At 48.6% G+C, this 23,922-nt stretch overlaps 2 protein-coding genes across 21 annotated transcripts in view; both read right to left on the reverse strand.

The window, feature by feature from the left end:
- LOC103790061 (uncharacterized) overlaps window positions 1-2,272 on the reverse strand; it is a 37,887-nt gene extending 35,615 nt beyond the window's left edge. For all 19 annotated transcript variants that reach the window (XM_035283649.3, XM_078361107.1, XM_078361104.1 and 16 more), the window contains exon 1: window positions 2,127-2,272. In XM_035283649.3, the coding sequence (XP_035139540.1) occupies window positions 2,127-2,180 (54 nt within the window). In that variant the 5' untranslated portion in view covers window positions 2,181-2,272. The remainder of the gene's footprint in view (window positions 1-2,126) is intronic.
- LOC118150070 (uncharacterized) lies at window positions 10-23,586 on the reverse strand. Of its 2 annotated transcripts, none has more exons than XM_078361232.1 (5): window positions 23,542-23,586; window positions 17,911-17,991; window positions 14,518-14,644; window positions 2,127-9,825; window positions 10-1,649 (listed from the first exon to the last, which is right to left on the reverse strand). In XM_078361232.1, exons 2-4 carry the CDS (start codon window positions 17,938-17,940, stop codon window positions 8,297-8,299), a joined length of 1,686 nt encoding a protein of 561 aa, XP_078217358.1. In that variant the 5' UTR covers window positions 17,941-17,991; window positions 23,542-23,586; the 3' UTR covers window positions 10-1,649; window positions 2,127-8,296. The 2 variants fall into 2 exon arrangements, with proteins under 2 accessions (XP_078217358.1, XP_035139639.1); XM_035283748.3 differs by lacking the exon at window positions 10-1,649 and adding an exon at window positions 17,607-17,722 and having other exon boundaries at window positions 3,836-9,825.
- Window positions 23,587-23,922: the final 336 nt, after the last annotated feature.

A 23,922-nucleotide genomic window follows, 5' to 3' on the forward strand; every position in this document is an offset into this window, starting at 1 on the left:
TAGAAACCATTTTGAAAAAATATATGCATCATTTAATATATATATTATTTAACTATATATGGAATTCCACAGAGAAAAAAATGGAAAGTAAATCACATTTAGAAAATGACATGAGCTAATTGAGGATTCCACAAAAGCTTACTTCAGCAATAATTACATAGAGAAAAATAAACTGGATCAGGAAAGATTCACCTCAACCTTCAACATGAACCATGAATGCGATGAAAGGTAAATACAAGGCACCAGGCAGCGCCACAGTCAGTCACTCCTTGCCCTTCTGCACTGCCCCACACCCTACTCCATCCTAGGAAACAGGAAGAGGGAGACCCACAACTGAACGAGGCAAGTCACCGCCCAGTGGCTGAACAGCAAGGGCAAGTGAAAGCCAGCCTCTGATGCTGTAACAAGTCTTATACACAGAGCTCTGTAATTCTTATCCTTCTCGGTAGAATTTAAACAATTAGATTATAATTGAAATTTATTACATTATAAACAGAGAAATCGAATCATCATATCCAGTGTCAATTCACCACTCTTGTGGCCCCGGGGCACCCCTCTTCGTTCATAACTATGTGTTCCTCTCCCCCATTCTGCACCTCTCACTGTCACCTTGCCGCTCCAGCCCTTCTTCTTTCCCCTTGTTTTTCCCCTAGGATTCTGCTGATGTTGTGCCCCATTTCTCTTCGGCTGTTGCTCCTTCCTCTGCTCTTCCCCTTATATCTGTTCTACTCCATTCTTGCAACTTCTTTCACCTCTTGCGGAGCTTTGTTTCCAATCTTTTTGTTTGTTTTTGAGACAGAGTCTTGCTCTGTCGCCAGCCTAGAGTGCAGTGCCGCAATCTTGTCTCACTGCAGACTCCACCTCCTGGGTTCAAGCGATTCTCCTGCCTCAGCCTCCTGAGTAGCTAGCATTTTAGACGCCTGCCAAGACGCCCGGCTAATTTTTGTATTTTTAGTAGAGATGGGGTTTCACCATGTTAGCTAGGATGGTCTCGATCTCTTGACCTCGTGATCCACCCGCCTCGGCTTCCCAAAGTGCTGAGATTACAGGTGTGAGTCACCGTGCCCGGGCTCTTTCCAATCTTTTGATCGTCCCAATCTCCAACTATTTCTGCCTCTTCCTCTACCGCTGCGCCTCCTCTGCTCTCCCTGTTAAATTCCCTCTTCCCTGTTACACCTGCTTATCCCCACTCTCTGGCACCCGCAGATCCCTGGCCTCCTCGTGCTGTGGTTCTCCCTCTGCTCTCCCTGTCACCAGCTGTACCCACTGCTTGTCCCAGCATCCGCCACCCTCATTTCTGCTCTGTCTGCCCCGGCTCCAAATCCCTCCTCCTCTCCCCCACTCTCTAAGGAGCCTCCTCCTTTGCTGCCCTCTCCTTATCTTGCTGTCCTTCATCTCCGGACATCATGCTTTTCTGTCCCTGACACTTTCTTGACTGCTTCCTTCACTCTGTCTCTTTGCAAGTCCCTCACCCACCCTCCACTCTGCCGTCTGTTGAGGGGTCTCCCTCATTTTTCTTTTCTCTTTCTTCGTTTTCCCATCTCCTCTCTGTTGCTCTTTGTCTCTCCTTCTCCGGATCCCATACATTCACAGGGGGATTGGAGTAAGACGCCTGCATCCGGGAGAAGCGCATTTTCCAGGGGCTGGAGCTGGGCAGGCAAGAACACAGGGTGTCACAGGCCAGGCCCTGGGCACCTCCCCAACGCGGGCTCAGGGGAAGCGGTGGCTGCGGAGAGGAGGCCTGGGGAGCAGCAGGGCCCAGCAAGAGGAGGAGGGAGGCAGGGGCAAGACGGCGCCTTAGGACAGGGGTGGAGTCTGCGGGATCCCAGGACCTGGCGGAGGACGCGGCCTCCCCGGGACTGGGGCTGCGACGCCGCGCTCCAGAGTCCGACGAGGGCGAGGCTGGGAGGCGCCCAGGGCGGGTGGTGAGGACTTTAAGCGGCGGGGCGGGAGGAGGAGTCAGTCCAAGATTTTAAGCAGGAAAATCCTCCTTAAGCGTTTAAAAACCGGGAAAGGCCGTGTTTACTTGGCCCAGGGCAGAAAGACCCGGGGCAGGGAGCAGCCTCAGGGCGACTTGAACCCAAAGGGACGCGTCTCCGGGCCCACACCGCGAAGCCTGCGTTTACCTGAGGTGGAGGGCGCGGTGCGGAAACGTTAAGTCCGTAGCGACCCCGGGGCATCGGGTGTGCGAACGGGGGACGGCGAGGCGCAGGTTGAGGCTACACAGAGATACATTCATACGCCATAGTGTGATGCTTGCTCCGCACGATCCACTTCCGGGTCTAGGGGCGAGCTGAGCGTAGGGAAGCGACCGAACGGCCGGGGGCCAGAGGGGGGCGGAACCGGACGAGGGCGGGCCGTTGAGAGTTCCGGGCTGGGGCCCGGGCCGCGGGGCAGGAACCCAGGGAAGGAATGGCGGGGAGCCACGGAGGATGGTGGGGGCGGGGAGTGGTCGCGTGGGTGGCACCTGGGGACTGGCCGAGGGGGAGCCGCCGGGGAAGGGCTGGGAGGAACCGTGGGGCGGAACTGTGGGGAGGGACCGTGGGGGAGGGACCTCGGCGAGGGACCCGGGGGAGGGACTGCGGGGAGGGACGGGGGAGGGACCGGGGGGAGGAACCGTGTGGCGGAACCGTGGGGAGGAACCGTGGGGAGGGACCCGGGGGAGGGACCGCGGGGAGGGACGGGGGAGGAACCGTGGAGCGGAACCGTGGGGAGGGACCCGGGGGAGGGACCGCGGGGAGTGACCTCGGCGAGGGACCCGGGGGAGGGACTGCGGGGAGGGACGGGGGAGGGACCGCGGGGAGGAACCGTGGGGCGAAGCCGTGGGGAGCGACCAGGGGGAGGGACTGCGGGGAGGGACGGGGGAGGAACCGTGGAGCGGAACCCGGGGGAGGGACCGCGGGGAGGGACCTCGGCGAGGGACCCGGGGGCGGGGCGGGGGAGGGACCGCGGGGAGGAACCGTGGGGAGGGACCCGGGGGAGGGACCGCGGGAAGGGACCCACTAGCGTCTGCGATTTCGCGTGATGCCCACCGCCCGCGCCCAGAGTCCAGAGCCTTTAGTCTGTCAAGTGTCTTGTGGAACGGCGTAGATGTTTCAGTTTCCAGTTAAAAGCATAGTTGTTAGTTACTTATTTTGAAAATCAAAGTTTTCTTCTTAGATTGGAAAACGGTTTCTACTGAAACCATTTTTTGCTGTCGCGTTTACCCAGTAATGGTACTGAGGCTGCAGCAGCCCAGGAGACTGGGAACGTGGGTCGACACGGAGCGGCGATGGCATCCTGGAAAGTTTCTGCGATTAAAATTAATATAAGTCATTTCATTGAAAAGCCCTGAAATTAGCAATAACTTTTAAAAAATATATAAATTGCATTCTTTTTTATATTATTCTATTCCATACGAGGTGACAACCTCAAACACCTATACATTTTCTTTTTGTCTTTTTTCTTTTTTGAGACGGAGTCTCACTCTTGTCGCCTAGGCTGGAGTGCAGTGGCATGATCTCTGCTCACTGCAATCTCGACCTCCTGGGTTCAAGTGATTCTCCTGCCTCAGCCTCCCGAGTAGCCGGGATTACAGGCGCCTGCCACCACGCCCTTTAGTAGAGATGGGGTTTCACTATGTTGCACAGGCTGGTCTCGAACTCCTGACCTCAGGTGATCCACCCGCCTCAGCATCCCAAAATGCTGGGATTACAGGCATGAGCCACCATACCTGGTCACAAGAACCACTTTCACCTACTGAATGTATATTAAGCCTTTTGCCACAAAAAGAAAATATACATAATTTATCTTAGAACAGTTAAGATATTTACCACTGTAAATGACAAATTCAGACTTAAGGAAGGAAAGAGTTTATTCCAAAGGACTATTGCAATAGAGAGTATTCCAATCACATGATTTAAAAATGTCCAAGACATACAAACTGAAGAACTTTTTTTTCATATATGGAGGAGTAAACAAGACTAGAAAGCATAAGCACAAGTTACGGGGCTGTGGATGAGTGCTTGGCATGACTATAGTCATTCTGGGAAAGTGTGTTATGTTATTGGAGACAGAGTCTTGCTCGGTCACCCAGGCTGGAGTGCAGCGGTATGATCTCTGCTCACTGCAACTTTCATTTACTAGGCTCAGGCAATCCTCCCACATCAATTTCCCCAGTAGCTGGGACTACAGGCACATGCCACCAAGCCTGGTTAATTTTTGTATTTTTTGTAGAGATGGCATTTCACCATGTTGCTCAGGCTAGTCTTGAACTCCTGAGCTTGAGGGATCTGCCCACCTTGACCTCCCAAAGTGCTGAGAATACAGACGTGAGACACCATGCCTGGTCTATTTATTTTTTGAAAGAGCATCTTGCTCTGTTGCCCAGGCTAGAGTGCAGTGTTGAGATCATAGCTCACTGCAGCCTTGAACTCCAGGGCTCGTGATCCTCCCACCTCAGCCTCCCAAGTAGCTGGGACTGCAGGTTTGTACCACCACACTCCACTAATCTTTTCACTTTTTGTAGAGGCAGGTTCTTGCTATGATGCCCAGGCAGGTCTTGAACTTCTAGCCTCAACTGATCCTCCTGCCTTGACCTCCCAAAGTGCTGGGATTACAGGTGTGAGCCTAGCTCATGATGGAGTTCAAGACCAGTTTGGGCAACATAGCAAGGCTCCCTATCTCTATAGAAAATTTTGAAAAATTAGCTGGGCATTGTGGCACACACCTGTAGTCCCAACTACTCAGGAAGACTGCTTGAGCCCAGGAGTTGGAGGCTGCAATGAGCTGTGATCCCAACACTGCACTCCATTCTGGGCAGCAGAGTGAGAACCTGTTTATCTTAAAAAAAAGAAAAAAGCCTACTCTTGGGAGGGGCTGTTAAGAAAAAGTTGTTCCAAATTACACTGGCCAGGAATGTTTCAGTGGACCGGCATGGTGGCTCATGCCTGCAATCCCTGCACTTTGGGAGGCCAAGGTGGGCAGTTTACATGAGGTCAGGAGTTCCAGATCAGCCTAGCCAACATGGTGAAACCCTGTCTCTACTCAAAATACAAAAATTAGCAGGGCATGGTGGTGCACACCTGTAATCCCAGCTACTCGGGAGTAAGACAGGAGAATTGCTTGAACCAGGGAGACAGAAGCTACAGTGAGCTGAGATTGCACCACTGCACTCCAGCTTGGGTGACAGAGTGAGACTGTCTCAAAATAATAATAATAAGAAATAAGGCGGGGCGCAGTGGCTCACGCCTGTAATCCCAGCACTTTGGGAGGCCAAGGAGGGCAGATCCTGAGGTCAAAACATAGAGACCATCCTGGCCAACATGGTGAAACCCCGTCTCTACTAAAAATACAAAAATTAGCTGGACATGGTGGTACGTGCCTGTAGTCCCAGCTACTCGGGAGGCCGAGGCAGGAGAATCACTTGAACCCTGGAGACAGAGGTTGCGGTGAGCCGAGATCACGCCACTGCACTTCAGCCTGGTAGACAGAGCGAGACTCCGTCCCATCAAGAAAGAAGGAAAAAAGGAAATAAGTAAAGAAGGAAAGGAAGGAAGGGAGGGGGGAAGGGAGGGAGGGGGGAGGGAGGACGGAATTAGTAGTGAAAAACCTCAAAAGAGAAAAGTTTGTGGCTGGGTGTGATGGCTCACGCCTACAATCCCAGCACTTTGGGAGGCAGAGGCAGGCAGATCCCTTGAACTCAAGAGTTTGTCTAAAAAGTGAAACGCTGTCTCTACAAAAATTAGCCAGGTGTGGTGGTGCACACCCGTAGTCCCAGCTACTCAGGAGGCTGGGATGGATCACTTGATCCCAGCAGGTTAAGTTTGCAGTGAGCCAAGATTGCACCACTGCATTCCACTGGGCAATAGAGCAAGATTCTGTCTCAAAAAAAAAAAAAAAAAAAGACTGTTTAAAAAGTTCTGGAGTTTGGGGCTGGGCGTGGTGGCTTATGCCTGTAATCCCAGCACTTTGGGATGCTGAAGCAGGGGGGATTGTGAGGTCCAGAGATCGAGACCATCCTGGCCAACCTGGTGAAACCCTGTCTCTACTGAAATATAAAAAATTAGCTGGGCTTGGTGGCTCTCATCTACAATACTAGCTACTTGGGAGGCTGAGGCAGGGGAATCACTTGAAACCAGGAGGCAGAGTTTGCAGTGAGCCAAGATTGCGACACTGCACTCCAGCCTGGGCAACAAGAATGAAACTCTGTCTCGAGAAAAAAAAAGAAAAAGAAAAAAAGACAAGAAAAGAAAAAAAGAGAAGATTAAAAAAATAATAATCACGCAGAGCAATAGTCATCAAGAGTGATAGAGCTGGCTGGGTATGGTGGCTTATGCCTATAATCCCAGCACCTTGAGAGACCAAGGCAGGCAGATGACCTGAGGTGAGGGGTTTGAGAAGAGTTTGGCCAACATGGTGAAACCTTGTCTCTGCTAAAAATACAAAATTAGCTGACCATGGTGGCAGGACGCCTGTAATCCCAGCCACTTGGGAGGCTGAGGCAGGAGAATCGCTTGAACCAGGGAGGCAGAGGCTGCAGTGAGCTACCGTGCCACTGCACTGCAGCCTGGGCAACAGAACGAGACTCCATCTCTTAAAAAAAAAGTACAGCTAAGGGTGTAAAACTTCCTTGGGATTTGCATTACATTCACATAAGTATCCTCAGGCAGGGCGTGGGGAGAACAACTCAAGTGTACTCCATACGTGGATGTTCCCAACACTCTATTTAAATTCCAAAAACAAAAAAAAAATTGTTCTCTCTTTCAGCCTTAAGAGCCTAATGATGTGTGGTTATGTAACCTACTGAGGTGCCATAAAACTCTGTTGGTACAAAGAACGTGGTGCATTCATAGTTATGCAAAAGTGGAATTCTGTTAATTAGCACGAGATCTATGATCCATTGTGAATAAAACAGCAGCAAAATGTAATGCCAGCAGTCCATGTGATCCCTGATCAATAACATGCCATTGTGGTTCATCTCTGAGGCTGCAGTTTCCATAGTCCTCTCCACCTTCCTTTCACAACAGCGATGGCCATTCCCTGCAGAAGGTGGCCCCCATTTTCCCCTGAATTCTTTCCACCACGGAATCACTCACTAGTAGCCTGTACTCTCCTCCCACAATTCCCCGTGTCTAAGGTCTTGGGCTGCTCTACTTCAAGGTCACTTTGTGGGTCCTCTGTTTCCTGTAACCGGAAGTGCCCTCGTAGGAGCAGCCTGAATGCAATAAGGATGATGATCCACATCATCGTTTTGCTTTATTCTCTGTCTGCCCCCAGGCTTGGTAATTTAATTTGCAAAAGTGGAGTCCTGATTCTTCAAAGAATTTGAATAGAAATGATCCTCCTCTCATGCAGTGAGCCCTTCCATCTTGCTGATTCCTCACCATGAAAGGCGGGTAAGGAGGTGGTGTATCAACAGATTTCAAGGTTTAGGTTGAAAGTCATAAATTCGAAAGTATAGAGCAGTTGCCTGCAAGACACCTAAAATAACTAAATATTTTAAAATCTGAAGATAACCAGTGACTTCCAAACTTCCTGCAACCTTTAACATATATCATGTTGTAAGTTTTAAGATATTTGGACTTGTAATTGTTCTACAATGTGTAATATGACAAGTTTAGCGTGCACAACTGCACTGAATGATTCCTCACATGAATCCTTGGATTTTTTTTTTTTTTTTGGAGACGGAGTTTCGCTCTTGTTACCCAGGCTGGAGTGCAATGGCGCGATCTCGGCTCACCACAACCTCCGCCTCCTGGGTTCAGGCAATTCTCCTGCCTCAGCCTCCCGAGTAGCTGGGATTACAGGCACGCACCACCGTGCCCAGCTAATTTTTTGTATCTTTAGTAGAGACGGGGTTTCACCATGTCGACCAGGATGGTCTCGATCTCTTGACTTCGTGATCCACCTGCCTCGGCCTCCCAAAGTGCTGGGATTACAGGCTTGAGCCACCACGCCCGGCCCCAATCCTTGGATGTTTTAGTGTTCATCACTGGGTAATCGCTTCCACATGCACAAAATATACAAAGATGTGTATTTTGATGTCTGGTGAGTTGTGAGTCTTAACCCTCTGCCACATGCGTTACATTTATATGATTTCTCTTTAGATGGACTCTGATGTCAGTGAATGCTTGAACTCATGATGAAGCGTTTGTTGTACTTAAGGATTCTCTCAGGAATGAAATTCTCTGTTGTTGTGTAGGAGTGAACTGTGACTGAAAACCTTGCCACATGTATTATATTTGTAAGGTTTCTCTCTGATATAAATTATCTGATGACTCACAAGATTTAAGCTGTGAACGAAGACCTTGCCATATTAATTTCTTTTATAAGGTTTCTCCTTAGTATGGATAATCTGATGTCTCATGAGGTTTGGGCGCACACTAAAAGACTTCCCACAATTATCACACTTGTGAGGTTTCTTTCCAGTATGGACTATCTGATGTCTAGTGAGGTTTGGGCGCACACTGAAGGCTTTGCCACACTCGTTACATTTGTAAGGCTTCTCTCCAGTGTGGATGACCTGATGGGTGGTTAGGCTTGAATGGACACTGAAGGCTTTGCCACACTCATTACATTTGTAAGGCTTCTCTCCAGTGTGGATGACCTGATGGGTAGTTAAGTTCGAATGTACACTAAAGGCTTTGCCACACTCAGTACACTTGTAAGGTTTCTCTCCAGTATGAACTCTCCGATGACTGGCAAGGTGTGAATTGTAACTGAAGACCTTACCACATTCATTGCATTTGTAAGGTTTCTCTCCAGTATGAATTCTCCAGTGCCTTGCGAGGCTTGAGGTCTGACTGAAGACTTTACCACATTCATTACACTTGTATGGCTTCTCCCCAGTGTGAATTCTCTGATGAGTTGCAAGGCTTGAAGTCTGACTGAAGACCTTGCCACATTCATCGCATTTGTAAGGTTTCTCTCCACTGTGAGTTACCTGATGGTGGGTAAGTGCTGACCTCACACTAAAGGCTTTGCCACACTCATTACACTTGTAAGGTTTCTCTCCAATATGAATTTTCCGATGTAGCACAAGGCACGAGTTGCGACTGAAGACCTTGTCACATTCACAACACTTGTAAGGTTTCTCTCCAGTATGAACCCTCCGATGTAGGGCAAGGCACGAGTTGCGACTAAAGACCTTGTCACATTCATTACATTTGTAAGGTTTCTCCCCAGTATGAACTCTCCGATGACGTGCAAGGTTTGACTTTTGACTAAAGACCTTGCCACAGACATCACATTTATATCGTTTCTCTCCAGAATGACTTACCTGATGTACAGTCACGTGTGAGTCATGATGAAAGGTTTTGTCGTGCGCATATCTGTAAGGTTTTTCCCTAATGCATGATTTCTGTTCTTGTGTGAGTAATGAAGACCAGAGGAAATCAGTCCCATGTTTATTAGAAACATGGGTTTTGATGGCAGAAGAAATTATTTGGGCTGGTGGCACTGAGGAACCATGGTTGACAGACTTCTCAACATGCTTACATTCATAAATTTTCCCTTTAGCTTGAAATTGCTGCAGTTCAGGGGGATGGGACGGAAAGCTTAATCCAAGCTGATTTTTAACAGACTTGTTTTCCATACCTCCTCTGCCATGGCGGTCTCTTCTACAAGTAAGACTTTCTTTTGGGGTCACAGTCACTTGGCTGTAATTTCTTTCATCATATCTCCACTGACAGTCCAAGTCGTGTATTTTTTTCCTGATTTCCCTGAAGCAAAACTCTTGCGTGTCAGGTGTTTCATGCTGTTCCCGTGCCACTGTGTGGAATACTTCCCCCATGTTACGTTTCTGTTTTGGTGCTAATTCCTTCATCACACCGTTATGAGAGAGATCTATAAGAAATAAAAAGCCATAGGTTTTTAAATAATTCGAAACAGCATATAAATATTTCCTTTTTTCTCTTTTTTGAGACAGAGTCTTGCTCTGTCACCAGGCTGGAGTGCAGTGGTGCAATCTCAGCTCACTGCAACTGCCTCCCAGGTTCAAGTGATTCTCCTGCCTCAGCCTCCTGAGTAGCTGGGAACACAGGTGCGTGCCACCACACCCAGCCAATTTTTGTATTTTTAGTAGAGATGGGGTTTCACTGTGTTGGACAGGATGGTCTCACTATCTTGACCTTGTGATCTGCCTGCCTCAGCCTCCCAAAGTGCTGGGATTACAGGCGTGAGCCACCGTACCTGGCATATCTAAATATTTCATACTGAATAACAGTAATAAACAAATACATTTATCTACAACAGAGTTGTTGTTTTTTTTTGAGACGGAGTTTTGCTCTTGTTACCCAGGTTAGAGTGCAAATGGTGCAATCTCAGCCCACTGCAACCTCCACCTCCTGGGTTCAGGCAATTCTCCTGCCTCAGCCTCCTGAGTAGCTGGGATTACAGGCACACACCACCATGCCCAGTTATTATTATTATTAATTTTTTTTTTTGTATTTTCAGTAGAGACGGGGTTTCACCATGTTTACCAGGATGGTCTTGATCTCTTGACCTCGTGATCCACCTGCCTCGGCCTCCCAAAGTGCTGGGATTACAGGCATGAGCCACCGCGCCTGGCCCTTCAACAGAGTTATAAAACTTCCCAATCATGGCCAGGCACGGTGGCTCACACCTATAATCCCAGCACTTTGGGAGGCCGAGGTGGGTGGATCATGAGGTCAAGAGATCGAGACCATCCTGGTCAACATGGTGAAACCCCGTCTCTACTAAAAATACAAAAATAATAATAATAATAATAATAATAATCTGGTCATGGTGGTGCGCACCTGTAGTCCCAGCTACTCAGGAGGCTGAGGCATAAGAATTGCTTGAACCCAGGAGGCGGAGGTTGCAGTGAGCCAAGATCGCGCCATTGCACTCCAGCCTGGGTAACAACAGCGAAACTCTGTCTCAAAAAAAACAAAAACAAAAACAAAAACAAAACTTCCCAATCATGATCTTTAATTTTTAGGAACACAAAGGAATCACATTCTTTAGTAAAAGAAGAGCGATTTCATGTAATTCAAATCATTTCTAGAGAAGGACAGTTTCAAATACTCTATGACCAAAACACATTGTACAAACCTAAGTTTCTCTTGAAATGAGTATTGTTCTTTTTTTACCTTGACAACGAAGTACACACCAATTGGCAGAAAACACACGGCTGCCTCATTATTGAAAAGAAATAAAGATTACATTTTACCTAGCTACAGCACATTTCCTGTGCCCATATAAATGATACAAGCACTACACGATATATCATAATAGCAAATAAGCCACAGCAAACTTAGGCAATGAATACGTACATAAATGGTGAGAATAAAAAATAAAATACTGTTAAAAATAGCTACTTTTTCTGAATACTTGTTATGAAACTATCTGTACCCATCCAGACCAGGCGTTTTTGACATTAATGAGTGATGCATTTCAGTTACATTGCATGAAATGTACTAAAAACCCATCATCTGTAAATCATAACAATTAATTAATAAAACACTGTAGCAACCTGTGATAACACCAGCAAACAGAAGGCCAGGCACGGTGGCTCAGGCCTGTAATCCTAGCACTTTGGGAGGCCAAGGCAGGTGGATCACGAGGTCAACGGATTGAGACCATCCTGGTCAACATGGTGAAACGCCATCTCTACTAAAAGTACAAAAAATTAGCTGGGCGTGGTGGCGCGTGCCTGTAGTCCCAGCTACTCGGGAGGCTGAGGCAGGAGAATTGCCTGAACCCAGGAGGCGGAGGTCACGGTGAGCCGAGATCGCGCCATTGCACTCCAGCCTGGGTAACAACAGCGAAACTCCGTCTCAAAAAAAAATAAATAAATAAAAATAAAACCAGCAAACAAAAAAACTAGTAACTACACTTGTACAAAGTGACAGCCTGTAAATGATTCTCTCCTAAGATAAAAGCAAGAACTATTTCAGAACCAGCACACAACCTGTGAACCCGAATATATGGGTTTTTTGTTTGGTTGGTTGGTTGGTTTCTTTTGAGATGGAGTTTCGCTCTTGTTGCCTGGCCTGGAGTGGAATGGCATGATCTTGGCTCACCACAACCTCCGCCTCCTGGGTTCAGGCAATTCTCTTACTCCAGCCTCCCACGTAGCTGGGATTACACAGGCACGCACCACTATGCCCGGTTAATTTTTTGTATTTTAGAAGAGATGGGGTTTTACCATGTTGTTCAGGCTGGTCTCAAACTCATGACCTCAGGTGTTCAGCCCACCTCAGCCTCCCAGAGTGCTGAGATTACAGGTGTAAGCCACCACGCCTGGCCAAAAGTCAGTTTTCAGAGGAAAAATCATGCAAACTTAAGAGAAAAAATAAATCAGGAAGAGCCAAGGTTTTTCTTTTCTTTTTTTTTTGAGATGGAGTTTTGCTCTTGTTACCCAGGCTGGAGTGCAATGGCACGATCTTGGCTCACCGCAACCTCCGCCTCCTGGGTTCAAGCAATTCTCCTGCCTCAGCCTCCTGAGTAGCTGGGATTACAGGCACGTGTCACCATGCCCAGCTAATTTTTGTATTTTTAGTAGAGATGGGGTTTCACCTTGTTGACCAGGATGGTCTCGATCTCTTGACCTCGTGATCCACCCACCTCGGCCTCCCAAAGTGCTGGGATTATAGGCGTGAGCCACTGCGCCCGGCCAAGCCACGGTTTTTCTACAAGCATATAGTAGTAAGACAAATGAAAGAGAGAAAAAAATACAACATATGAGGCCAGATTCTGAAAGATCTTGAGATGGGATTGTCTGCTCCACCTACAGACAGATCCTAAGCTAAGAGCCTGGAAGACTAAGATGTTCTCCCTGTGTGGGACAGGGGATCACCGTGAAGACCTGTCAACTGTTCTTACAGTCCGGCTGAGTGACAGTCTCAGAAGACCCAACCCCCTCCTCTGGTCCACACACCCACGAGCTGTGGCAAAAGCAGAACAGAATGGCTGAGGGACCTCAACAGGCAGAAAGGGCTTGACATAGCTCCCTGCAGATCCCAGGGCCCCAGATGCAAAGAGGAGCAGGTGTTTCCCATCTCCTGAGCAGGTCTTCCCAACACAGAAATGTGGTAGAGCATGGATAGCTCCAGGCATCAGGACTGTGGAGGCCTCAGCTCTGATCTATATGGAAAGTGAACTGAGCGTCAGATGGCATCAAGAACAGGAGAGACCAAGGGAGAAGCAGACCCTTGTGATGTGGCTCTTCCTGGACCCCTCGGAGTGAAGGAGGCAGAGAGTTCACGGAAGCCAGATGGCACTGTTGTCCATCGCGATAAGCACTTCCGCTTGTCTCTGAGCTGAGGCCCTACTGCAGGGCAAAAGGATCAACTATTAGACACCTCAAGAGCGGAGGGATAAGGCGGGGGGTGGCGGGGGCAGAGTTTACAACATCCTGTAAGAGCTCACAGGACATAAACATTTGTTTTCCCGTAGAGCTTTCCCACTCGCTGAGAGTTTCCGAACACTGTTTAATGGTGTGGCTTCGTCTCTCCCCATCTGAGGTCTTAACTATTTTTCACACCTTTAATCCATTCCCACCCTTTTGGTTTTCTTGCTATTTTCATTGGCTTTCTTCAGACCAGCGCTCTTTTCTGTGCTCCCACCTGAGATAATACTCTGGCCAGGAAGAGAGTTTCCCACTTATTTTTTTTTCTTTAAAGATGGGGTTTCACCATGTTGGTCAGGCTGGTCTTGAACTCCCAACCTCAGGTGATTCGCCCGCCTTGGCCTCCAAAGTGCTTGGATTACGGGCGTGAGCCACCACGCTCAGCCGTTTCCTGCTTATAAAATGAATGGAACACAATGTGCTGTGGCTTTTCAAGAATCTCAACCCTTAGCTGGGCACGGTGGCTCACGCTTGTATTCCCAGCATTTTGGGAGGCCGAGGTGCGCAAATCATGAGGTCAAGAGATCAAGACCATCCTGGCCAACATGGTGAAACTCCGACTCTACTAAAAATACAAAAATTTGGCTGTAGTCCCAGCTACTCGGGAGGCTGGGGCAGGAGGATCACTTGAACCCCAAGAGGCAGAAACTGCAGTGAGCCAAGATCACACCATTGCACTCCAGCCTGGCAACAGAGCAAGACTCCATCTCTAAAAAAAAGAATCTCAGCCCTTTGCTTGGATAAGAAGAGAGGATATCACAGGTGGATCTAGGAAAGTATTTCACAAATTCTTTCACTGAAATGCCTACTCTGAATGCTTCAGGAAGACTGTCGCGTGCAGATATCTAGCTCTCCTCCAAGAACTACTGAATCAAAGCACAGGGCAGGGGAGGGGTGGAAACAGGAAGTGAATATTTCAAGTCTACCATAAGCTTTCATGGATACTTCAGCTCTGGAACCACCACTGTTGTATCATGAAGGAGTCAGAACATCTAAGGAAAGCGGATGGTTAGACTCCAGAGCCCACATTATGGAGCTTGTCATTTCAGAGTCAACAAGGCTTTAAACTCAGTCAAGCAATGCAGGGGCTCCCAAGAGGCACACAAGGGAAAATGGAAAGATACAAGGGCAGATTTTAACTTCTGAAGGGACATTATGCTCACCCAGGGAGACCAGGTTCCTGTAGTTCTCCAACATCACGTCCCTGTATAAAGTCCTCTGTGTAGAGGTCAGGCATTTCCACTCCTCCTGAGAGAATTCGATTGCCACGTCCCTGAATGTCAAGTGTCCCTAAAACAATACACACGTTTCACCAAAGGGTTATCCAGGGAGTTACCATCTTCACACAAAATAAGAATAAAAGAGAACTGTAAGTACAGATTTAATTGAAGTGTGTGTTCTGATAAATCTACACTACAGTATTTTTGATCACATAAATTTCTCCCTAATTGTGTTTTTTCCCCTTTTTTTCTTTTCTTTTCCTTTGAGACAAGGTCTCACTCTGCTGCCCAGACTGAAGTGCAGAGGTGTGATCATGGCTCACTGCAGACTCAATTTCCCAGGTTCAAGTGACCCTTTCACCTCACCTTCCCAAGAAACTGGAATATAAGTGTGTGTGTACAAAGTACCTTGGAAAACTTCAACAATGAACTAGGGATCAAGAAGAAGAAAGAATTTCAGAACTTGAAGACAGGTCTTTTGAAATAAACTAGTCAGACAAAAATAAAGAAAAAATAAAAAAGAATGAACGCAGCCTATGTAACATATGTGGCAGGCACCATAAGGTGACCAAATATTTGAATTTTTGGTGTCACAGAAGGTGAAGAGGAAATGAAAAGGATAGAAACCTATTTAACAAAATAATAACCTAAAACTTCTTAAGTGAAGTAATGTGGGGATTGCTCCTGCGAAGGGCCCTTGACAGGACCCTCGCCATCTTGAGCTTGAGCCCATACACGTTTCTCCTCTCCTGGAGGCTGTTGAGCTAAGGGAAAGGAGGAAGTCTAGTTGCACTGATTTTATAAACATCAATCTTTGCCTCTGACATTTGCAACAGAATGGCTGAGCTCAAGCCTTGTGGTCTAATGAGACATTGTATGGGTAGACATTGTGTGCCTCCTAGTTCCTTCTCTGCACAATAACTATATGACTTCATTTACCTCTGCTAACTCAATCATATTGTTTGCATATGATCCTATATGAATAGGCAAGGTTAGAATGACATTTGGAAAGGTCCAGCTGTACCTTGTTAACAACCTTACTTGCTTGCTTAACTGATTTTAGAAAAACACGTTTAGATTTATGATCCCCTTTTTGCAAGCTTTATTGTCCCTTTGCTGTACACCCTTTGATTAAGAGTCATACTTTCTGTACCTCTTTTCTTGTGATTTTTGTTCTTGATTTTATTTCAAGATACAATGGAATGTACGTCACTCCTCAAACACTGAAAGGTATATATAACCTGTAGTTTGCACAAATAAACTTGCTGTCTTGGCACTTCTTGCTCTGGCATTGCCTGGCAGTCCTCCAGACCCCGCTCTCTATCTATCTTTTCTTCCGCGCACTCCCTCTTCCAGGTTAAGAACACTTGAGTGGGGCTGAGGCTCTCCGCTGGTCGGAAGCCCCCCGGCAGACATGCCGGACCCCCACAAAGTAAAAGGTTTAGATATCTAGATACAGTGAGTTCATAGTTTCTCAAAGAGATACAATCCAAAAAAACTCTTTCCCTTGGCACATTACAGTTAAAATGTCAAAAGCCAAAGAAAAAGAAAGACAAAATTCTAAAAACAGCAAGACAGAAGCATCTAGTCATTTAAAAAGGATGCTGCAGCTGGGCGCGGTGGCTCATGCCTGTAATCCCAGCACTTTGAGAGGCCGAGGCGGGTGGATCACAAGGTCAAGAGATCGAGATCATCCCGGTCAACATGGTGAAACCCCGTCTCTACTAAAAATACAAAAATTAGCTGGGCATGGTGGCACGTGCCTGTAATCCCAGCTACTCGGGAGGCCGAGGCAGGAGAATTGCCTGAACCCAGGAGGCAGAGGTTGCGGTGAGCCAAGATCACGCCATTGCACTCCAGCCTGGGTAACAAGAGCGAAACTCTGTCTTAAAAAAAAAAAAAAGGATGCTCCATAAAACAGGAATCTTCTCAATATGGGCCAATAGAGAATGGTATGATATATTCAATGTGCTAAAAGACAAAAAACAAACAAACAGACAAAAAAAAAAAAACCCTGCCAGCCAAGGATATTATACTCAGCAGAATTATCCTTCATAAGTAAAGGAGAAATAGTCTTTCCCAGAGAAGCAAAGGCTGAGGGAATTATTCACCACTAGACCGGCCCTACAAGAAATGCTTACGGGATCCCTACATCTAGAAGCAAAAGGACGCTCTTGGCCATCATGAAAACACACACAACTATAAAACCCACTGTCAGAGCAAAGATGCAAGTAAGGAAAATAGTCAAATGTAAATGTTACCACTATAGAAAACCACCAAACTGCAATGATAAACAATGGAGAAAGAAAGGAGCAAAGGACATACAAAACAACAAGAAATCAGTTAATAAAGGGACAGGAATAAGCCCTCATATGTCAATAATGACCTTAATGTAAATGGATTAAACTTTCCACATAAAAGATATAGACTGGCTGAACTGATACAAGCACACGACTCAACTATATGCTACCTTTAAATAACTCACCTCGGCGGGGTGCGGTGGTTCATGCCTATAATCCCAGTACTTTGGGAGGCCGAGGCGGGTAGACCACGAGGTCAAGAGATTGAGACCATCCTGGTCAACAAGGTGAAACCCCGTCTTTACTAAAAATACAAAAAATTAGCTGGGCATGGTAGTGTGTGCCTGTAGTCCCAGCTACTCGGGAGGCTGAGGCAGGAGAATTGCTTGAACTCAGGAGGCGGAGGTTTTGGTGAGCTGAGATTGTGCCATTGCACTCCAGCCTGGGTAACAAGAGTGAAACTCCATCTCAAAAAAAAAAAAAGAAACTGACAAACAAAATACCAGTATCTTTTTATTAAAAACAGAAAAAAGAATCCTAAAATTTGTATGGAATCAAAAAAGAGCCCAAAGAGTCAAAGCACTCCTGAACAAAGCAGGAGGCATCACTCTACCTGACTTCAAAATATATTACAAGCCTATAGTAATCAAAAGAGCATGGTATTGGTATAAAAACAGCCACACAGACCAATGAAACAAAATTGTGAACCCAGAAATAAATACATGTACTTACAGCCAAATGATTTTTGACAAAGGCACCAAAAATACACACTGAGGAAATGACATCCTCTTCAATAAATGGCGCTGGGAAAATTGCAGTGAGCCAAGATCACACCACTGCACTCCAGCCTGGGCAACAAGAATAAGACTCTGTCTCAATTAAAAAAAAAAAGAAAGAAAGAAAGAAAGAAAAGAAATGAAATGAGAAGAAAAGAAAAAGGAAGGAAGGAAGGAAGGAAGGAAGGAAGGAAGGAAGGAAGGAAGGAAGGAAGGAAGGAAGGAAGGAGATAGAACACGCCACACAGAATCTTCCTTACCTGAGGAGGAGCCATCCCTGACTCCTTCATTCTCCTCTTCTGGGTTCTTCCTCATGTACCAAGAGTCTTTGGAAGTCAGTGCTGAATAACAACAAAAATGCTGTTTATTGCTCAAAAACAACACACCCCTCTTGTGTGACAAGCACACACACACAGGGCGGACCTTGCCCTGTGCAAAGACAGTCCTCTGCACCAGGGTGGACCCCGGGACAAGAAACTCCGACAGGAAAAGCAACAGGAAGACCAATACAGGCGCCTTCTGACCCCCTTCTTCAGAACCCCTCCCCACCCAGGAAGCCCCCACACACCCTACAGCTGTCGGGAGCAGACCCCGCCCTCATCAAACCCCAGGTCCAGCACAGCCCCGCTGTCCTGTCTGTGGATCCCAGGCTGAGCTCCGCCCTCAGAATAGATGAGAACCTTGGTGCTCAGGGCTGGATGTAGATTAGAATCACCTTGGACACTGCACTATTGAGGGTGGGTCCCAACCTACCTCAACGGGACTCTCTGGGACAGGGGTGGGGACACAGGAGTGTATCTGCAGAGTGCCTCATCACTTTCATATGAAGCCAGGGATGAGCTCTACTCAAACGGGGTGAGCCCAGCTCAATCCCCACCTCCTGGCTCTCTTCTCCCCTTGGGGCCTTGGTGTCATCAGGATCCAGACAGTGGAAGCAGAAAGAATCCAGAGAGGCATGCAGAACAGCCAATATGGACCAGAGGTGGGGTGAGGGTGTGGCTGCAGTGCTCACTGGGAGGTGGGTCACAGAAGTCCCCACTGAGAGGTGATATCAGAACAGACACCGGGGAGGGAGGTGTGCCTGCCCCTGCAGCTGAGGGGCCAGCGAGTTCCAGCAGAGACACAGCCCACGTGAGGGCCTTGAGGCAGGAGCAACCTCGGCCCCAGGAACAGGAAAGAGGCCTGTGTGGCTGGAGCAGAGGGAGTGAGAAGGACACAGGCAGGAGATGAGGTCAGAGAAGTCCTGGGAACCCAGATCAGGCAGGGACCAAGTCTTCAAACATTTTTCTCCCACAACAACAAATAATTTTGGAAACAATGTGTTTCCTCACCCATTTTAATTAAACATATAATGTTTTCTTCATAAATTAACACACTTATAATGTAATATCTTATATATTTGAAATATAAAACATCCAGTCCAGCTAAGCCCCAGGAAATACATGGTCACCCTCATCTAAGATGTGCAGGACTGCAGGGGAATGCATCTGGGGAGCCAGGAAGTCACATTTGGGCACATGTAAGTGGAGATACCTGTTAGATGTCCTAGCAGAATGTTGAGAAGGCCAGGTGCAGTGACTCACACCTGTAACCCCAGCACTTTGGGAGACCGAGGCAGGTGGATCACCTGAGAACAGGTGATCTACTAAAAATACAAAAAAATTAGCTGGGTATGGTGGCGCGTGCCTGTAATCCCAGTTACTTGGGAGGCTGAGGCAGGAAAATCGCTTGAATCCTGGAGGCAGGGGTTGCAGTGAGCCAAGATCGTGCCACTGCACTCCAGCCTGAGCAACAAGAGCGAAACTCTGCCTCGAACACATACACACAGAAGAGGACGATTTGGCTCATGGTTCTACAGGCTGTACAAGAAGCACAGGGCCAGCATCTGCCTCTGATCAGGGCCTCAGGAAGCTTCCGTTCAGGGTGGAGGGTGAAGGGGTGCTGGCAGGGCAGATGAAATGGTGAGAGAAGTGTGTGTGTGGGGGGGGGAGAGAGAGAGAGATCACGCTTTTTGACAACCAGCTCTCAGGGGAACTAAGAGTCAGAACTCACTCCCTGGAGAATAGCATCAAGCCATTCCCAAGCAATCTGCTCCCATGACCCTACCTCACCAGATCCTACCTCCCACTTCGGAGATCACATTTCAACATCAGAGTGGGAGCAAAACAAATCACATCCAACAATAGCATGTCCTGGCTACGAGTGAGGCTGGCATGTGGTACACAGTGGCAGGGCTGGCAGCAGCCAGGAGCAGGAACAGACCACTCCCAGTCACTACTGGGTAGGGATCCCAAGCCCTGAGACAGGTGGGTGGGTGAGTCGGGAAAGATCTCTTCCTTTGCTTCCACGGGCTCAACAGTGAAAAATGCAAGGCCTTTAAATGAGCGAAAAGAAGAAAGATGAGCTCCAGAGAAAAGGTGCAGAACAGACAAACAGGGGAATGCAAAAGGAGCGGAACAGGAATGAAATGACACCAGGAAATTCAGGCGTATGTTTTCTCCTGACTGTGATCAGCTACGCAGGAATGGAAACAGAGCAGGCAGAGCTGGATGTGGGGATGTCTGGGAGAAACAAGGAAGCTTCTCCAGGTGGCTGAGTGCAGTGGCTCAAGCCTGTAATCCCAGCACTTTGGGAGGTCGAGGCAGGCAGATCACAAGGTCAGGAGTTCAAGACCTACCTGGCCAACATGGTGAAACCCTTCTTGACTAAAAAAAAAAAAAAAAAAAAACAGGCCGGGCGCGGTGGCTCATGCCTGTAATCCCAGCACTTTGGGAGGCCGAGGCGGGTGGATCACGAGGTCAAGAGATCAAGACCATCCTGGTCAATATGGTGAAACCCCGTCTCTACTAAAAATACAAAAATTAGCTGGGCATGGTGGTGCGCACCTGTAGTCCCAGCTACTCGGGAGGCTGAGGCAGGAAAATTGCTTGAACCCAGGAGGCGGAGGTTGCAGTGAGCCGAGATCATGCCATTGCACTCCAGCCTGGGTAACAAGAGCAAAACTCCATCTCAAAAAAAAAAAAACAAAAAGACAAAAATTAGCTGGGTGTCGTGGTGCACGCGTGTAGTTCCAGTTACTCAGGAAGCTGAGGCAGGAGAATTGCTTGAACCCAGGAGACAGAGGGTGCAGTGAGCCAAGATCATGCCACTGCACTCCAGCCTGGCGACAGAGCAAGACTCTGTCTCAAAAAAAAAGAAGCAGCAGCAGCTTCTCCATATCCTTGGGGAATAATTCCACCAGTCCTGTGTTAGTGCACCTGACTCGCACATCAGCTGGTAACTGAAAGGGTCTGTTTATCTCCATATCTCTTTTTTTTTTTTTTTTTTCAGAGACTGGGTTTCCCCATGTTGGCCAGGCTGGTCTCGAACTCCTGACCTCAGGTGAACCACCCACCTCGGCCTTCCAAAGTGCTGGGATTACAGGTGTGAGCCGCCTTGCCTGGCCCTTGTTTGTCTGTTTTCAAACAGAATCTTGCTCTGTTGCCCGGGCTAGAGTGCAGTGATGCAATCACGGCTCAGTGTAGCCTTGACTTCCTGGGCAACAGCAATCCTCGCACCTCAGCCTCTCGAGTAGCTGGGACTACAGGCATGAGCCACCACATCTGGCTGATTTTTAAATTTTTTACAGAGACAAGGTCTCACCTGTGTTACCTATGCTGGTCTCAAACTGGGCTCAAGTGATTGTCCTGTCCTGGCCTCTGAAAGTGCTGGGATTACAGGCATGAGCTATAATTTTTAAAATTAACTGGATATGTAGAGGCTCACATTCTTTTACCATTTCTATTCCTGATGCAGAAAAAAAAAATAAAAGAGCCTGGTATATACTGGAGCTCCTGCATTTGCTGAATAAAAGAACAGAACGATACTGGGTGCACCCTCTGGTACGGTGCTGACTTGGAGAAACTGATGTATGCATGGGTCCTGTTGGACCTCAGGATGCCCTTCAGCGAGAGTGAAGGGGGAGCTGAGCAGGACCACCTGAAGGGCAGAGCCACGTGCCTTTCATAGAGACACTCTACTTACCCACCAGGTGGAAGGGCAAGTGTCACTTCAGCCAGAAACACATCTGGCTGACTATGGGTCACCGCCTGGGGCTGAGCAGACCCACGTGGCCAATAAAAGACCCTAAACTCACCGGGCATAGTGGCTCATGCCTGTAATCCCAGAACTTTGGGAAGCCAAGGTGGGTGGATCACGAGGTAAAGAGTTCAAGACCGGCCAGGCCAAGATGGTGAAACTCCATCTCTACTAAAAATACCAAAAATTAGCCAGGTGTGGTGGCCTGTAATCCCAGCTACTCGGGAGGCTAAGGCACAGAATTGTTTGAACCCAGGAGGCAGAGGTTGCAGTGAGCTGAGATCATACCACTGCACTCCAGCCTGGGCAACAGAGCGAGACTCCATCTCAAAAACAAAAACAGGAAGAAAAAAAGAAAGACCGTAAACTGCAAAAAGAAGAGAGACTTCTCTCTGCCCAGACTCCTCGATGGAGAAAAGGTCCTGGGGTCTGAGATTTCTCACTTGGCAATGACACTGGCTTGAATATTATTCACAGACCCGAATCCCTGGGTCTTGTGTGGGGCAAACTGACAGTAGAACTGCAGGAAGTGAGATCTGAACAGAGAGAGCGGCAGAAAGGAAGGCAGAGGACTTGAGGGAGGGGACGAAGAAGAGACACAAACAGACCAACTCCTCCTCTCCCTCAGCCACCCACCTGGGGAAGCATTTGTTTCCCGTGTTAGAGAAGACCATGGGGAAAGGCAGAAGTGTGTGCATAGGGTGAGATCTGTGTTAAGTGGACAGAAAAACTCCTTTCCCTCAATGGGACTCCAGTAGCTTACCTCGCTCTACTGCACATTCCTAGGCAGAGGGGCACCCTGCGGGGATGAACACAGCCCTTCCTTTCTCCAGTTCCTGAGTCTGCCCGCCACGACTAGGCCTGGAACCCTCACACTCCCTTCCCAGGGCCCAGTGACCCCTCTGCTCTGGAGAAAGATCCGTTCCACAGTGGGTTTCAAGGACCTCACCTCTCAGCTCCCCAGCTGCCTTGTGACTCTGGGACTCTGTTATCTTGGAATAAACAGGGAGAGGCCATTGGCCTGGCACCAAGGAAGTGGCAGCTTTATGTTCCTAAGGGCAGTCCCAGCATAAGGCTTCGGGCTGCGGGTCCGTGTACTGTATTTCACTCTGACTCTTGGAAAAATCTCTAACTCTGGGACCCTGATCACCACTCCCTCTTGAGCGGCACTCGCCCTTGGGGACCCCCCACAGCAAACCCTCCCTAATGAAAACCATGTGCCCCTGATTCTTAGGATCCCCTGTTGCCCTTCGGGACTCGACAGTCCCTCTCTGTCTCCCGATTCCTTTGGCCCACACATTCACAGGAGGCTTTGGAGTAAGACGCCTGCATCCCTGAGAGGCACATTTTCCAGTGGGTGGAGCTGGGCAGGCAAGAAGACCGGGTGTCACAGGGCAGGCCCCGGCACGAGGAGGAGGAAGGTGGGGGGCGACGGCGCCTTCGGACAGGGGTGGGGTCTGCAGGATCCAGGACCAGGCAGAGGACGCGCCTCTCCCGGACAGGGGCTGCGCGCTGCGCTCCAGGGGCCCACGAGGGCGAGACTGGGGGTCGCCCAGGGCGGGAATCCACCTCGAGGGTGAGAACTTTAAAAAGTCCGTGGCGGAGGAGGGGACGCGAAAGGCCGGGGACAGGGAGCAGCCTCCGAGCGACTTCAACCCAAAGGGAAGAGACTCGGGACCCCCACCGCGAGGCCCGTATTCCCCTGGGGTGGAGGGCGCGGTGCGTGGGTCTTAAGGCCCGCAGCGCCCCCGGGGACCAGCTGCAGACATGGGAAACAGGGAACGCGGGTTTAATCTACACAGAGGGACACTCACGCTCGGCGTCGTCACCTTCCCCGAACACGATCAGTTTCTGGGACTGCGGGAAACTGCGCGTGCGCGAAGAGCCCGGGCAGCCCGGGGGTGGGGTTGGATGGGCGGGGCTGGGTGGGCGGGGCCTGTCCGGGGCGGGGCCTGAGCCCTTTTAAGGTGTGGGCCAGAGTTGTGTGGGCCACTTACGTTGGAAACCAAACCGTTTTCCATTTACCAAGTTGAAAACGGTTTATGATCCTGCTAAGGAGCCTCCTGAAGCTTAGTTCAGGAACTGGGATTTCGGCGAGGGATCCAAGACTAGCGGTGATTGGATCCATGAAAGTTACCAAAAAACAAAAACTCTCTGGAATCACTCCGCCGGATTTCAAGACTTCCAATATAGGA

The sequence above is a fragment of the Callithrix jacchus genome, chromosome 22 (genome assembly GCF_049354715.1).
Source record: "Callithrix jacchus isolate 240 chromosome 22, calJac240_pri, whole genome shotgun sequence".
Lineage (NCBI taxonomy): Eukaryota > Metazoa > Chordata > Mammalia > Primates > Cebidae > Callithrix > Callithrix jacchus.